General features: G+C 36.7%; 1 protein-coding gene across 1 annotated transcript in view; it reads right to left on the bottom strand.

The window, feature by feature from the left end:
• HMCN1 (hemicentin 1) overlaps positions 1-16,814 on the bottom strand; it is a 514,591-nt gene that overhangs the window by 325,508 nt on the left and 172,269 nt on the right. Inside the window, exons 5-6 of the mRNA XM_069074427.1 lie at positions 7,176-7,347; positions 4,095-4,201 (exon numbers count right to left, since the gene is read on the bottom strand). Of these exons, the coding sequence (XP_068930528.1) occupies positions 4,095-4,201; positions 7,176-7,347 (279 nt within the window). The remainder of the gene's footprint in view (positions 1-4,094; positions 4,202-7,175; positions 7,348-16,814) is intronic.

Below are 16,814 nucleotides of genomic sequence, written 5' to 3'. Positions count from 1 at the left end.
AGAGTCTACCTAGTACAGGAGATTTGTATAAAGTCATGCTTCCCTAATGTTTGCTGAATTTAAAATGAATTTTTTACAAGTGGATTCCTTTCATTTATTTAACAGACAACTACTAAAACCTTTACAAGAAAAAAATTATGCTCATCACTGAGGGAGATGCAACATTTCGGTATGTCAAAATCCCTGTCCTAATGGAGTTTACAATCTGGGAAGGGGGTGAGACAGTTATTCAACAAGAATTTATTACATGCTAGGTAATTTGCTAGTTGCTGGGAAAATAAAGAAAAAAAAATAATAGTCCTTGACCTTAGGAAGCTTACATTCTATTGTGGAGAAACAGAAACAAAGTGATTTCCATATGACTCAAAGGATTGGGGGGATTAGGATAAACTTCCTGTAGCAGGTGGTACTTGGGCTGAACTCTGAAAGTAGACAGAGATCATATGAGATAGCAGTGTCTTTTAGAGACCAGGAACAGCTCATATGGAGACAGGAAGGAAGGGAAGAACATGGGGAGGGAACAGAATATGCATTTATAAAGTACCTACTACACGCCAGGCACCGAGATAAGTGCTTTACAAATATTGTATCACATTTGACCCTCACAAAAACCCTATGAAGTAAGTGCTGTTAATACTCCCATTTTACAGATGAGTAAATTGCAGAGAATAGAGGTTAAGTGAGTTACGGCTTGTAAGTGTCTGAGGTCAGATTTTGAACTCGGGTCTCCTTGATTCCCAATCCAGTTCTCTTTCCACTATCTATAGGAGAGGGAATGAGAGGTATAAAGAATGAGTAATGTGCCATAAGCCTAGAAATTTGGCTTTAAGAACCAAAAAGAGAAGTATTGATTTTATTCTAGAGGCAAGAGGGAGCCGCTGGAGTTTTCTGAGGACAAGAGTGACAAGGTCAGACCTGGGCAGAAGAATGGCAATTTGGCAATTGTGTGGATGCAGAATTGGAGAGGAATAAAACTGATGTCTGGGAGATCAGTTAGAAGATTACTGAAATAATCTAGGTGAAAGATAATGAAGACCTGAACTATGAATGTCTGTGTGTCTATGTTAGGTGTTGGCTGAAGTGAAGGGGTTTGAGATATGCTACAAACATAGAGAACGTAATACCCCAAAATATAAGAAAAATGCATCAATAATTGTAGAACAGAGTGCTGTTTAGGTCTGATATGGTCATGAACAATATAACAATAGCCAGTACTTCTACACAGTTTTAAGGTTTTCAGAGTAATATGTTTTTTCATGTATTCCTTACAACAATACATTGAAGAAAAAGTTATTATTATCCGCATGTACAGATGAGGAAACTGAGGCTTAGGGAGACTAAATGACTTGCCTAGGGTCACAAAGCTAGTAAATGTCTAAGGCAGGATTGAACTGAAGCCTTCCTGTCTGACTCTATCCATCACCCAAGGCCAGCACTCTATCCATTTTTCCATTTAACTGCCACATCATAAAACTGATGGATCAGGGAAGGTTTCAAAAATAAAATAAGCATTTTAGTTGAGGTTTATAGGATGAGTAGAAATTCAGAGAGTAAAGAGAAGAGAGGACATTCCAGAATAAGCTACAATACCAACAAAGCTGTCTAGGCATTTGTATGTTAAATACACGAAGGGAAGCGATATGAGATCAGACTGAAAATCTGTGGTCATATGCCATGGAATGTCAGGTAAAGACTGGAGTTTCTGGAGCACTGGATATTTATGTATATGGTCAATCCATTCTATTTCTTTCTTCCATCAGTAGATTATATGCTCTTCATACTATAAGAATGGCATGAGTTTGGTTACATTTTCTTATATCTTATGTAGTGAAAATATATGAGTAATACCATAATGCTTATATTTGATGGGGCTGTTATCAGTTGTTAAGCTTAAAAAAAAAGGAATGATTTATATGAACTGAGTTCACAATACATGTAAGATATATATCTAAGATTACAATGAGCTAGTCACTGTGTCTGTATGTTTCTTTAATTATTGGCATGTTAGCTGTGACATTTACCTACAACCATGTGAACAGAACCCTCATCATTTCATTACATCATTGTTTTCCTCTCTACTCACAAGCTCATCTAAGGACCTTCCCCACATTTACCTATGACCTCCTTTTCAGGTAATGTTTACTGACAACCTATGATACAGAAGGCACAGAACAGACCTAACAGCTATTGACAAACAGAATTTACCCACTAGGCAAGTCACAGGCTAAATAACCTGAAAAGAGTTAGCATGCTCCATTCCATACTCTCCCCCTACCCAAAATGATTTGGACCAGTGGTTCATTCCTTCATTCCTAACACGGCTCCTGCTTTCCTTGTCATCTTTCTTCACCATGACCCTCTTTTTCCTCCCCCTCCCACAGATGCTCTCTCCTTGCCTCCCCTCTCACTTCTCTTTTGTGTCCTATCTTTTCTTATTAGAATAGCACCTCCTCAAGGGCAGGGATTGTCTTTCTTTTTGCTTCTATTTCCATTGACAATGCTTAGCACAGTGCCTAACATATAGTAACACTTAACAGATGTTTGTTGATTTGACTTAATTGATGTTATATTAGAAATATTTCATCATTTTTGCCCATATTCCTATATGTATATACTGTGCTAAAGATAGTGTAGCAAGAATAAAATAGACTGTATGGTCAAGGGTCTTCAATTATGGCTCCCACACGATGATAATCATCAGATATATTGGTTTTATTAAAAAAAAAAAGCAGTTATTTTTCCTTCACTACAATGGTCTCATTGTGAGTAGGGGGTGTTTAATTCTTTGAATTTGTACCCCTAGGGCCTAACATGATGCCTGCCAAATAGTGGGTGCTTAATAATTACTTGTGGAATGCTTGAATATCTGTAGAATATCAAATATAAAAGAACAGTAACAAGATAGAGACTTGTGCTAGAATCATTTCTATCCAAACTCCATTGATAAAGATGAGAATGAGATAATTAATAACAAAAATAATCATTATTATTATAAAACAACTTACACTTAAGCCCTATGCTAATGCTTAATGATAGGACCATGCTAATTGGACCCACCATGCTTAACCATTCAGTTTGCTTTGGGTCACCCTTGACTTTTCATTTTGGAGACTGTGTTATTACAAGATTCACAGCTATGTATCACCCAAGGAATATTTGTGTTTTTTTTTAAGGACAAAATTTTGCACAAGTAAATAATTTGGGATCACTATAAGCACTGAACAATTTCCCAAATGCAATCCAACCTACTACTCTCTTCCTAGTCAGTTCCTGACCCAACTCATTGCTCTCTGGAGTTGTGTGTACAAGATATATGTTCCAATAGATTAACTCGAATTGGCCATTGAATTATATATGTACCAGGTATCTATAATAGACATTTTTCAATGATGTAATCTTTTCTAAATGGACTATTTTATACTATTATCTACTGTGCTATCTAGGTGATATAACAACAAGAACAGCAATAACAAATGATGGTATCTTGATAGTTTACATTTAAATAGTCTTTTCATTTTTTCAGTTTAGTCATGCTACCTCATTTCATCATTGCAACAATCCTATTCAGCAGAGATATTATCATCCTGATTTCATGAATGAGACTGATAAGGAATAGAAAAGTGAGGGACATGCCTATGACCAAACAGTAAAATAAGTGGCAGAGCCACAACTCTAGGTCACCACTTTCTGACTTCCAAACTTGAAAGTATAGTCAGTAGTGTAATAAATGATTGTGGTACATTCCATTTCAGGTACTTTTTATAATAAGCATATCAACTCTGTGCTAAGTAATAGGAAAACTATAAAATATAACTATAGTTTTCTTAAATGTTAACTTTTAGGGAAGAACAAATTACCAGCATGATGAATGGAGTGCTTTATCTCTGGGGATTTTATGGGCTACCTCCAGACACTGGAGATAATTCATATATTAAAAATATCTTTAAAATATATTATGTGGATTTCTTTTTATTAAATTGTTATCTATGTTTGTAAGAGATTTATGTTGTAAATGGTCTGTTACATACACTTTATAAAACATATTACCATAGAAATAAAATAATAATAAGAAATGCTTTGTGAAATAACAGTACCTTAATTGTCCACATGCCAGGCTCTGGCTCCTTCACATTAACTACCTTGGCAGAGTTATGGATATTTAAGAGCTCATTCAAGCCAAATCCTTTTTTTATCAGCTTCCCTGAAAGACAGACAGAAAGGTAACAAGTACAATATTTCTTTTAGTTTTGAATACTGACTGATTTATCACCACATAAATCCAAGAGCAAGATCAGATTTCAAGTCACAATTTTCTCTCAGTGATATTCTTGCCAAACAACTATGAACACAGGCTTAAGGATACACTGTATTTCTGTTTGTTGGATAAATGAAGTGTATACCATCTACAATATATATTTACTAATAGATCTGATTTAAAAAATCATAAAACGGGCAGCTAGATGGTGCAGTGAGTACAGCACCGGCCCTGGATTCAGGAGGACCTGGGTTCGGATCCGGCCTCAGACACTTGACACAAAAATAAACTAGCCGTGTGACCTTAGGCAAGTCACTTAACTCCAATTGCCTTACCCTCCCCCCTCCAAAAAGCAAAAAAAAATTTTTTTAAATATAAAAAAAATCATAAAACAAGGAATGTTTCCTATATCCACAAATACCATAAGGGTATGAGCTTTAGAACTAGAGAGATTCACCTCTATCCTGTTGACTTTTATATCTAGAAAGAAAATAAATAACCATTGTTATACTGTGGTCATATTTTCAATGACTTCCTCTGTTATAATTATCAAAATAATTTAAAAATCTGTCCCCCGGTCACAAAGGTCATATATGAATAGCAATTTCCATACACCACGATAAATAATTCTTTAACATTAATTCAGGAAATTGTTATCATGAAAGCCCTTAGTATAATCTAGAACTAAGAAAGTCAGTTAATAAGTATTTGTTAAGTATCTATACCATGTGCTAGGCAGTATGCTAAAACTAGGAATACAAAGACAAAGAACAGTCCTTTCTATCAAGGAGTTCACAGCCTAATGGGGCATACAACATGAAAGCAACCAAGTATAAACTATACACAGGAAAAATTGGAGACAATCAACAATTTTATCCAATTTATATACAAAGTAAAAAGCTTTGTACATGGGGCATGGGGTAGGGATATTATCCTGCAAAATAAATTTATAAACTATAATCAAGAAAATGTAACCAGATAATTCCAACTAGTCCCTATGAACATAAAATGTATCTGACATATCCACTAAATTGGTCCTATAATGCCTATAAATCCTATACTATGGATTTAAGTCATATTTTGTGATTGATTCCACTTCTGGCTTCCCAGTTAAGAAAAGATCTACATTGGCATTTGTGGAAATTAATAAAAGCCAAAATATTGCACAGAATAATGATACATTTCATCAATGAATTTGAACAATTTTAGCCTTAATTCACATGTTGGCACATTGAAAAATGACAAAGTTGAAACATCAGGCAAAAGGATCCGTGAATTATCAAGGTGGCATAAAATCCATAATGGGAAAAGCCTGAATATTTTTCAGGTAACATAGTAAGTTCAACAATGTATGGATTTGTTGCTTCTTTTGTCAATGGCAATTGACAAACTTCTTAGTGGATCACGTCCAAAAAAACTACAAGGAGAAGAGATACATATGGCCTTGGGAGGTCATGTGCTTTAGTGCTATCCATAAGAATATTTAGATTTCCAGATATTTTCTTCAATTCCAATTTTATTGATAAGGTACATGAAACTTCTGAAAAAATTTTCAGATTTTTAAAATTTTGTATGTCAGATACCTTTTAACACAACAATTTTTCAAATAACAAAAACACAACAGAAAATGAACTGCATTGAGAACAGAACCGAAGCAACGATACAAGTATGCAGGAAATGTATAACAAGCTCAATACTCAATTAGAAATAAATTTGTTTGACTGCCAAAAGTAGGCAAAAATATTTTCCGAATTAAGATGTTAAGACCATACTTTGGTGATGTGTCCTGGTTGCCAGTATCTGGAAGACAACTACTGTAGGATTGAAATCCAGTGGGTAATACATGCACACACACACACACACACACACACACACACACACACACACACACATTTGGTGTGCATTAAATAATGTTTTATTTGGTTATACTGATTTGAAAATCATCCAAATGTAATTACAAAGTATACACATTTGTCTTATGTGAATTTACAAAGCATACCATGTTCTTCCTGACATCAAGCTGAAATCTCCCTCTTCGCAGACTTCAATACATTGTTCCAGGTTCTACCCTTTTGGGCCACATGGAATAAACCAATAACCTTCCCCAGGTAATATTCTTTCAGGTACATAAGGACAGCTATTATGTTACCCTGGAGTAGTCTTTTCTTCAGGCTTAAAATCCCACTCCTTTCAACTAAACTTCTTTTCATCAATACTTCTTTCATTCAAACCCAAGGTGCTTCCTGATTCTGTTTGCCCTCCTCTGGACACTCCAGATTATCAATATCCTTCTTAAACCAAGTCTCCCAGAACTGAAGAGGTGAGATCTGATAAGGATGGAGGACCATCACTTTCCTATTCCTAGAAGTCATACACAGCCTTCTCTCATCAACCATCTTAATAGTGAGCAGCAAAGCTGAGATTTAAACCTAGATCTTCTGATTATACATCTAGTAGTCTTTCCATTGAAGACCTTGGTACAACCAAGCCTGCTTCTGTAGGCCTGACACATATTAGGAGAATACCTGTGGCCAAATCCTTAACCTCTCAGTGTCCCACAGATAAGTTGCAGTTTGGGATTTCCCACACTGGGAATTCCCCATACCTACAAAATCACAAGTCTGGGCCAAAATATAGATATGTATACATGTATATATGTAAACATATATTATAGAAGTACACACACATACATAGATTCTATTCATAAGGAATTTCAGCTCTCTCACTCCCAGTGAAATCTGGCAGTATTTATGGGTTTAAAAAACCAGATTTTCAAAAAAATGGTTTTGCCATCTGTTCTGTGGTTTGTTCAGTTGTGGTTCAGCTATATGATATGGTTTGGTGTAAAGGAACAAACAGAGCACATTCTGTACATTTAAAAAAATGAAGTGATATGAAGGTATTTTATATATATACTTACCTAATGGATTACGGATTTCAATCAGTGGAGAAGGACCACTCAAAGATACAGTAACTTCTTTCAGGCTCGGATCAAAAGGGATTTGCCAAGTATTTGCAGCCTTTTCTAAATGATCTGTAGAGAGGAGATGAACTTTCGAAGCTTGAACTGCTTCTTCTACCCATTTTAACACCTATTACAGAAAAAAGAGAAAGAAAAATATCAGTGATACCAGAAGGCATTCGTGATTTACACACAAAGTTATTTCCAGCTGCAATAGTTGGTCTGGGTCAGTCCTAAGACCCTGGCAACTTATTTTTATGGTGTGAGATTGATTTCAGCAATTAATGACCACCAGTTGGGACTTGGCTATACCTGGAGAATATAACAGCTCCCAAATGAAATGCTGCTTTGACATTTGCTCATATTTCTGGCATTTTTTGAGCTAATATATTTTTAAAAGGTTTTAAAAGAGAGATGGTAGAGGAAAAACAAAATTTAAAGCACTATAGAAATTCCAATTTTGTTGCTGTTATTCTTTCCCAAGAGAAATGATAATAATAAAGTTTTGTAAAAATTGGGCCTTTCTTTTCCATCAGTTCTCTCCTTTGAAATTATACTTTGCCCTAGATTCTATTTAGGAGAGCAGTCCATTTAAATGATCAAGTCTAGCTTCAGTTTAATATGAGATTCATTTATTATTTCTCAACTATAGTAACCACAATCATGAAAATGACAAAATTAGTAAATAGCAATAATGAAGAAAGAAATAAAAAATATTATTAAGTAAAACCCTCTAAACTACATCATCTTTTAGGAATGAATTCTTAAATAATAACCTCTTTACAAGTATAACAGAAAATGTTCAGTTCCTACAGGTAATAAAAGGTAAAATGTTAATATAACTACAGATACATTTCTAGATACAGATAGCTAAATCATTGATGTCCATTTAGATGGCACTTATCTGAACTAGAATTTTTTTTAATTGTAAGTCTCTACAATGAACAATTCTCTATAATACATCTTTCTTTGGTTCCTATTTTCTTTGTGAAAGTTTCTTATCATATGTTGTTTACATTGTAATGTAAACAAGACAAATGATCCAAATCCAATCCAATCTGAAGAACATTCATTAAGTGTCTGTACACGCAAGTCCAGGAACTGGGAGAGACAAGAAAAAAATAGAACTATTCTTGTCCTTAAGGCTCTAAAATTCTATTTTGAGGATGCAACATGTACCTTTATAGTAAAAGCTCTCTTGTCCTGTCATCAAGAACCAATTATCCTACATCTCCTTTTATCTCTTCATCCTTCAAACATTCTAACCAAAAAGGGAAGGGATGACACTAAAATTTCCTAAACAGCCATCAAAATACATATTCACTTATTCAACAATCATTTATTAAGCCCCTTCTATATGCAATACATACTGCCTGGCTCTTGGTGAGGTAATAAAAAATACATGAGATCCTACCATAAAATCTCTTGGGGGGGTAATAAATATGCACAAAAAACTACAATATATATTATAAGTGAAGTGAGTAAGAGAAGTAGAGAGCACTATGATAAAGATGAAGGAAGGACTGGCTGGGATCAGATAGAAAATGAGGAGTAGACAACATTTGAGCTCAGACTCCAAGTTTTGGTAACCTTGAAACCAGGAACACACATCTGGCACAGGGCCTTGTATGCAATTGGTACTAAATAAATGTTTGCTAAATGAATCAATGAAAGAAATTGTTCAATGCACATGATCGTTGTTATTATTATTGTTTCCCTAATAATGAAATAACCACTGTTTTAAAAAAAAGTTTTTGAAAACTTTTCTTAAAGTCAGTATGTCTAAGCTTACAATTACATTTTGAGGCAAATGCTTTCTGACTTGGTGTTAATTGGTCCCATTCCCAGCCTTCCTTAGCTTTAACATTCTCCTTAGCTTCAGGCAGGGGAAAAAAACAACAACTTTGGAACCAAACAATTTTTCTTGTTTAGACAAAGTCAAGGTAAGTGCTCTGTTAATAGAGGTTGATTAAGGCCAAATTCTTTTAACCAAGACACCTATGGGGTTTACAATTCCTTAGCACTCATGTTTTGGATATACAAGGTTATTTTCATGTAACATTTCTCTCCTTATATCTTCCCTTATTTCCAGATAGGGGATTTAGCATATTTGTATATGTCTGTAATCATATAATCATCCTTCAATACACACAGATGAATTTTACTTGTGTTTTACATTTCCTTTGGTATTGACCTATCTTCTATGTAGATTTTTTTAAAACCTAAAGTTCAACAGAACACCTTCCAATTAATCCTCCAATAAGGCTAGTCTTACAAGGGATCAGTGTAGTCTCTCCCATCAAAGAGGTTATAATTAGTTGGGGAATTAAGTCATACATACACAAAATATTTGATTTCTTCACATTAACTTAATTTCTTCCTTCAACAAGTATTTATTCAGTATCTACTATATTCAAAGCAATATGCGAATGCTATTAGAAATACAAATATTTTAAAGACATGGCATATCTATCCTTGATGAATTTACGATCTTATAGTTACATAAGAAATAGTTCAATTCCATTCCATTTAATAAGAATTTACTGAATGTCTACTATAAGCCAGGTACTGTGCTAGGTCCTTAACCTCAAGGACCTTAGAGTCAACTAGGAGATACAACATGTACACAGATAAATAAATACAAAATATACACAAAATACATGAAACATAAGACTACAAATACTTAGGGGAAACAGGAAAGGCCTCTTTGTGAGGTAGCATTTGTGCGGAGTCTTGATGGAAGCTAGGGGCTCCAAGATGTAAAAGTACTGAGGGAGAACGTTCCAGGTATGGGGGTGGAAGGTGGAATGCTGTAAACAGGAAATAGCAAGGAGCCGATTTGACTGGAAGATTGAATGTGTAAGGGAGAATAATGTTTTTGTTTGTTCTTTCTCGAAGAGGACTGATGACATCACTTACAGGGTGATGTCTCGGCTCATGGGTAAATTAGATTTAAGTGCAACAGAGCTGCACAAAGTCATCAACCATAGTCTCTCTTCCAGAGTCATTAAAGTCCAGTGGCAAGACAACAGTCATGATGACTGGCAATGGCCCAAGATGAAATGGATAACCTTGGCATCTGTGATGTCTGACCAAGCTCTAAGTACCTGCTTCAGCCACCTTCATGGCCATTGCAATAAATTGTTCTCATCAGCCCATTCCGCCAGGGGAAATCTTCACATGCTTGGGGTACCCCCACCAAGTCACTAACAGATTTGAGGCCTGTCAGTTACCCTCGACCTGGTTTAGCCTGTCTACTGAGATGGTTTACAAGGATGTGGTCACTGAACATGCTACAGCTTCTGAAGTCACAGGTGGAAGCTGAGTACCAGGTGGACAACAAAGGTAGATGAGTAGCCCTGAAAAAGGGTTTAGGAAGCCCTTATACCAGAGGTGCTAATCTTCCTCGAAAATAACATGTAACCATCCCAGAAAGGATAACGTGGGTCAAAGTTCCGAAGGGGTTTAAATGACAAACATAAGAACTTGTACTTTATCCTACAGGCAACAGAAAGTCACTGAAGCTTGAGCTGGAGAGTGCCATGATCAGATGTGTAATTCACAAATATCAATTTGGCAGTTGTATGGAAAATGAATTAGAAAGAGGGTAGAAGTTGGCTACAGGGTAACCAACTAGCTTACTGTAATAGTGTGGTTGAGAGGTTATGAGAACCTGAGCCAGAGTGGTATCTGCGAGGAAAGAGAAGGGGACATATGTGAGAGATGTGATGATCTACCTTTCGTGGAAAGAAGGAAATGAAAACAGGCTAACGTTGAGAGGAAGAGTTAATGAGTTCCATTTTAGTTTTGGATGAGTTTGAGATGGAACTCATGAAATACTAAGGAAGAAATGATCAGCAGACAGTGGGAGATGTCAGACTGGAGCTCAAGAGAGAGATGAAGGCTGGATATATAAATCTGGGAGTCATCTGCACAGAGATGACAATGTGAACTCCTTGAGAACTGGTCAGGCCAGCAAGCAAGTCAGTAGGGCAAGGAAAGAAAAGGGGGAACAAGAAACAAACACACATAGGGAACAGGGTATAGGGCATGATTGATAAGCCTTTAGAGGAGACTAGTTAGGAAATGGTGCAGCATGAGAAATTCTATAACTCACTCTCTCTTTATGTAAATATGTATATATGTATACATATATATTCATATGTGATATATACATATATGAATACACACATATATATGTGTGTGTGCAGATATACTGGCTCCATATATAGGAAGGAGCCACTTTAAATATACTCTTTCTACATACATCTATGTATTTTTATGTGTACACAAATACACATATGTAAATTGGCTCCCTGATATTTCCTATAACAAATTACACACACACACACACAAACACACACAATATAGCAGTGCTAACTTGTATGGTTGATTGTTGCTTTGTTTTTTCAATGTATATATCACCTTCTCAAAGGCAGGTATTGTCTCATCATAAAGTTGCTGGGGGTTTTTTCTTTCTTTTTTATCAGTAGAACCTGCCACAATGAATCTTATACATTATTATGTGCTTAACAAGTTTTGCTGGCTATGATGATTATGATGTTGATGATGATTATTATGTGACAAATGAGTAATACAATCTTTTCATTCCAACTTGCACTGGCTTATCATCTGTGCCACAGAGAACTACAGTTCATGCAAGACACTGAAGAACAAATTGCTTGAATTAGCACTTTCTTTGTAGAGGTACTATAGTTTAATAAAAGGAACAGGGAAATTGGGACCTTCTCTGCAATTTACTGTCTGGGTGACCTGGAAATATCACTACAGCTGCTCATAGATGCTTTAGTTTTCTTATCTGTAAAATCAGGTTGAGCTAGATGACCACTATGACCTTTCCTAACCCTAAATCTACAATCGTGTGACCATCTTCCATCTAACATAAATCAAATTCGCTTAGCTATTTTAAAAATCCCCCCTAGTCTACTCTTATGAATGGGGACCTAGGTGGTACAGTGGATAAGAACAACAGGACTGGAATTAGGAAGATTCATCTTTTTTAGTTCAAATTCAAACTCAGACACTGACTAGTTGTATGTCCCCGGGCAAGTCATTTAACCCTTTTTGCCTCAGTTTCCTCATCTGTAAAATGAGATAGAGAAGGAAATGGCAAATCACTTAGCATATTTGCCAAGAAAACCCCAAATAGGGTCACAAAGAATTAGACATGACTGAAATGACTCAATAACCACACTCTTATGAAGGGAAGCTCTTCTAAAATGGTGGTATTTTCATTAGATGAGTTTGGTCAAACTGAGCAGAATACAAGTAGCTTTTGATTTCCCCTTATTACAGTGCCCAATTCATCAACATTTACAAGGCTTTCACAAAAGGATTACTATGTATCATAATATTACTTGTTGGAGTAGACATTGCACAGACTTCTGTCAAGAGGCCAAAGAAACTTTTTCAAATCTGCTTATAAGAAAAATCAAATTGAGAACAGATGCAACCAATTTTATTAGAAAATATAGATATTACTAACATATGAATAAAAGTAAATCACTTATAAACTACAGTGTGCCTATAAGCCTGGCCTTCATTCTACCATGTGTTATGTACTTAGGAGAAAAAAAAACAAAACAACAACAATCTAATGTTTTAATATGAGAAGTATTCTCATGAAGTGTTAACAGACTGAATTAATTATTTTGACAATCAAAGGAATTAGTTCAACTATTTATCTTCAGGTGTCACAGTTGTAGGGATGCCTGAATAGCACCATTTACTTCAGACTAAAGAGTTCAGTGTTCTAAGTGGTTCCCCAGTTAGTCACAGAATTATAGGGTGGCAGACTAGAAGGCACTATGAGATCATATAGCTCAACCCCTTCATTTTATAAACGAGTGGACTGAACTTGAAAGTGTTCATTAGTCTCCTCAAATCTCAGCCTTGTTTGCTCTCCAGACTGGATTTGACTCAATCTTAAACTTAAGAGTGAAACTTTGCATTCTTAAAGACTTCACAATGTCATATAAATCCTATATTCCATAAAACATTACGTATTAAGAGTAGTCACACCTGCCCATTCAAGTACTAATGAGATACAGAAATATTTTCAAAGAATAAAGTAATTCTGTACAGTATTTGAGACTAGTTACGTCACACTCAAATTGAAAAGGGTCATTTAAACCATATATAAGTATACTTGCAGGTGACATATTATCTTAGAAAAAGACTAACATTCTCTATATTCTATACGTATTTTTTTCCTTCTTAAATATTTCCCAATTACATCTCACTCTGGTTCAGGCTACATTCAGGAGTGTGGGGGACCACGTTACATTGGAACCTCTGTTTTAGATCAACAGTCTCCAAACACTTTTGATTGTTAATCATTTTTAATAAACATTTTCAAGCCTACACCCCCATATATATATTCATTTATAAATTATCTGCATTTACTGCTCTACTAATAGTTACATCTATTATAAAATCCAAAGGTAGGAATTGGGAGAGAAGAAAGAAAAGTCAAAGTAGGAAATGGACATCAGATTTTTACTATCAGTTTAGGAGTCAATGTTGTTAAGTTATTTTTTGTTATGTCTGACTCCCTGTGACCCCATGTGGGATTTTCTTGACAGAGTTACTGGAATGCTTTCCCATTTCCTTCTCCAGTTCATTTTACAGATGAGGAACTGAGGCATGCAGGGTTAAGTGACTTGCCTAGGCTCCCACAACTAGAAAGTGTCTGGAGCCAGATTCAAACTCACAAAGATGAGTCTTTCTCACTCCAGGGCCAGCACTCTATCCACTGTGCCATCTACCTGTTCCATTCACAGGAGTCAATGAACTACTATTTATTTGCTACAAAGTCCTGTCTTTAGTAATCCATTTTTTGTATCTGGGACCAAAATAGCACAGTTTAACCCGCATTCTTAAGTATGCTCCTTAGGGCCAGTTCCATTTTGTTGTTACTGTTTTTGATGATGTTGTTGATTTTCAAAAGTCAAAGGAGAGTCCCCTGGGATTAAGCCTATTTGAGAAATGTCAAAGAAAAGTCTATGTTGGCCACTACCATTTGCTGTAGATCTTTTCAGGTGTAATGAGGATATCAGTTAAGAAAACTGATACAGCAAAAATAAGAATCAAAGGCAGTCCTCAATGCAGAACTTCTTATATGGGGTCTATACCAGGTAAAATTGGGAAGTTTAATATTTTGGCCCTCTTTCTTTTCTTTAACTTGCATCATTCAGGAGAGGACTTGCCCTCTCAGGAGAAAGAGGGAAAGGAAAGAGGAAGTTGAGGCTTTTATTTGTAGTTCAGATGAGTTTCTTGTGGCATACCTTGTGCATGATTTAGCTACACTGCATTAATTCTGAAATCAGTGCTAGTGACCTCATGGCAGCAACCACCTTCTCTAGTTCCTAAGACTTCTCCACTTAAGTCCTTCTCACAAGTTCAAAGCACAGGGAAGCAGAAGCTTGTCAGTTAGGTTCTCTGGAGGGACAGAACTCTGCTAAAGGCAAGGTGGTAGTGTAAAAGAAGAAGAGCTTGGCTTGATCAGCTGGCAATCAACTCTAGGGACCAGATCATCCTTGGCACTGCCTAAAGAAGCATCTTCAGAAAGAAATTATTGTAGTAAAGGAAGGGTTTGGGGGAATGAGAGGGGGGAAGTGGGAAGATCAAATGTGATTTCATCAATATTGTATGCTCCTGATGAGAAACTTTCCCAATTTAGATCAGGACCTGCTCTGAAACTTAAAATTTTCAAGGACTGCCTGGAAGGGTATAGCAGCAACCACGCTGGCATAACCATAATGGCTACTAGCACAGGTTTTTAGGTTTGCTTTACTAGGAAAGATAGCTGTTCAAGGGGTCAACAATCTTTTTAAATTACATTCATTAGTTCAGGGGGAAAATCAGCACCCTGAACTTCAGAGAAAATCCAAACAAAGAAAAGAGAAAATACAAGCAGAGAAATAAAGATCAACAGACAGGGCTTCTAACTGTCTGAGAAATTAGCACAGATGAACAGATCCAACTGTCTGACCAAGGCAATACATACATAGTTACCAGAGAGAGAAGCACCAACATCTGGGTTTTTCAAAACTGGGGGGGGGGGAGGGGCAGGAGATAGGGCAGGCTCCTTAACCCCTACCCAGAGTCTCATCTGGTCAAATCACAAGAACACTCTTCCAATAAGTGGACCCCAAAGCAAAATGCTAACCTCAAAGTATATATACCCTCTTTAAAGCCAGAGGGCGTCACAACCCTCATGACTCAGTGCCTAATTAGAAATTAACAAAAGGTGTGAAGGCCTTCTAACACTGTAAGTCTCCCTTAAACAAGCTTCCTTTAATGGGCTCCACATGAGGCCTATTAATGGGAGAGGAAGAGCTCATATGACATTAACATTATAAGGGGTAAATGTCTTACCCCAGTCAGTGTATCAGAGATGGAACTTTCAATTCTTGGGTTAGAGATCAAAATTGTATGCTACCTCTTGTGAAAAAGCTATGTGAATCCTAAGCAACAGTATAGCCAACAGACATTACAGGAAGTTGGATAAGAGGGATCTCTTCTGGCTGGAGTAGTCAAAGAAAGTTTCCCAGAGGAATTGGGATTTGAACTGATCCTAAAAAACTGGTAGGTATTTAATAGGCAGAGGTTCAAGGGTAGTATATTGCAGTACATGAAATAGCTTGTGGTAAAGGTATAGAGGCAAGACCAAGCAAGCTATTCCCATAGCACAGAGCCTGGCACAGAGTAGCCCTTAATGAATGATTGCTGATCAGTGTTCAGGACTCCTGTATAATTTGGCTAGAGCAGAGAGCTTCTCTAAGAGAATTTTGGGAGATAAGGCTAGAAAAGTAGTTTGAGGACACGCTGAGAAGAATCCTAAAGGGAAAAAAAATGTTTTCCCCCTTCCCTCCTTCCTTAAAATGGAAGAAAAGATGTTTGTTCCGTATTCTATAAGTTTGGAGAGCCAGTGCCAGTTCTTGAGTAAGGAAATCACATGAGCAAAGTAACATTTTAGGAAGAGGAATCTGGCAGCAGTGTGTACCATTTGTTTTCTCTCAATCATTTTGTTGTTGTTTTGTTGTTGTTGGTGGTGGTGGTGTGTGTGTGTGTGTGTATGTGTACACATATGTATGTATTGTAGCTGGGTGTATGTCACTATTTTTAGAGAGCTTCCATACAGGTTTGTGAAGGATATAGTTTACAAAGTAAATGTGATGTCATATCCATACTCACACTCCTTTCTTTTCAAAATCTTCACCAGCAGCACAGTCTATTCCAAGGGTGGGGAACCTGCAGTTGTGAGGCCACATGTGGCCCTCTAGGTCCTCAAGTGTGGACCTTTGACTGGATAGGGTTGCACTTGAAGACTTAGAAGGCCACATGTGGCCTCCAGGCCACAGGTGGCCCACCCCTGGTCTATTCCTTAGTGACCTGAGGGCACACCTGAATATATCCAGCATCTATTTTGGCTCTTCTCTTCTCTCTGTCCCTAACTTCTTCTTCCTTCCTCTCTTCTCCCCTCCTTTCCTTTCTTCCCTCCTCCCTCCTGCTCTGTCTCCTCCCTCCTGCTCTGTCTCCTCCCTCCTGCTCTGTCTCCTCCCTCCTGCTCTG

This window comes from Petaurus breviceps, unplaced genomic scaffold (genome assembly GCF_028583685.1).
Source record: "Petaurus breviceps papuanus isolate PSGF00001 unplaced genomic scaffold, PetGlider_PUasm1.0 90895, whole genome shotgun sequence".
Classification (NCBI taxonomy): domain Eukaryota; kingdom Metazoa; phylum Chordata; class Mammalia; order Diprotodontia; family Petauridae; genus Petaurus; species Petaurus breviceps.
The sequence above is the reverse complement of the archived record's forward strand: the minus strand, read 5'-3'. Positions and strand labels throughout refer to the sequence as shown.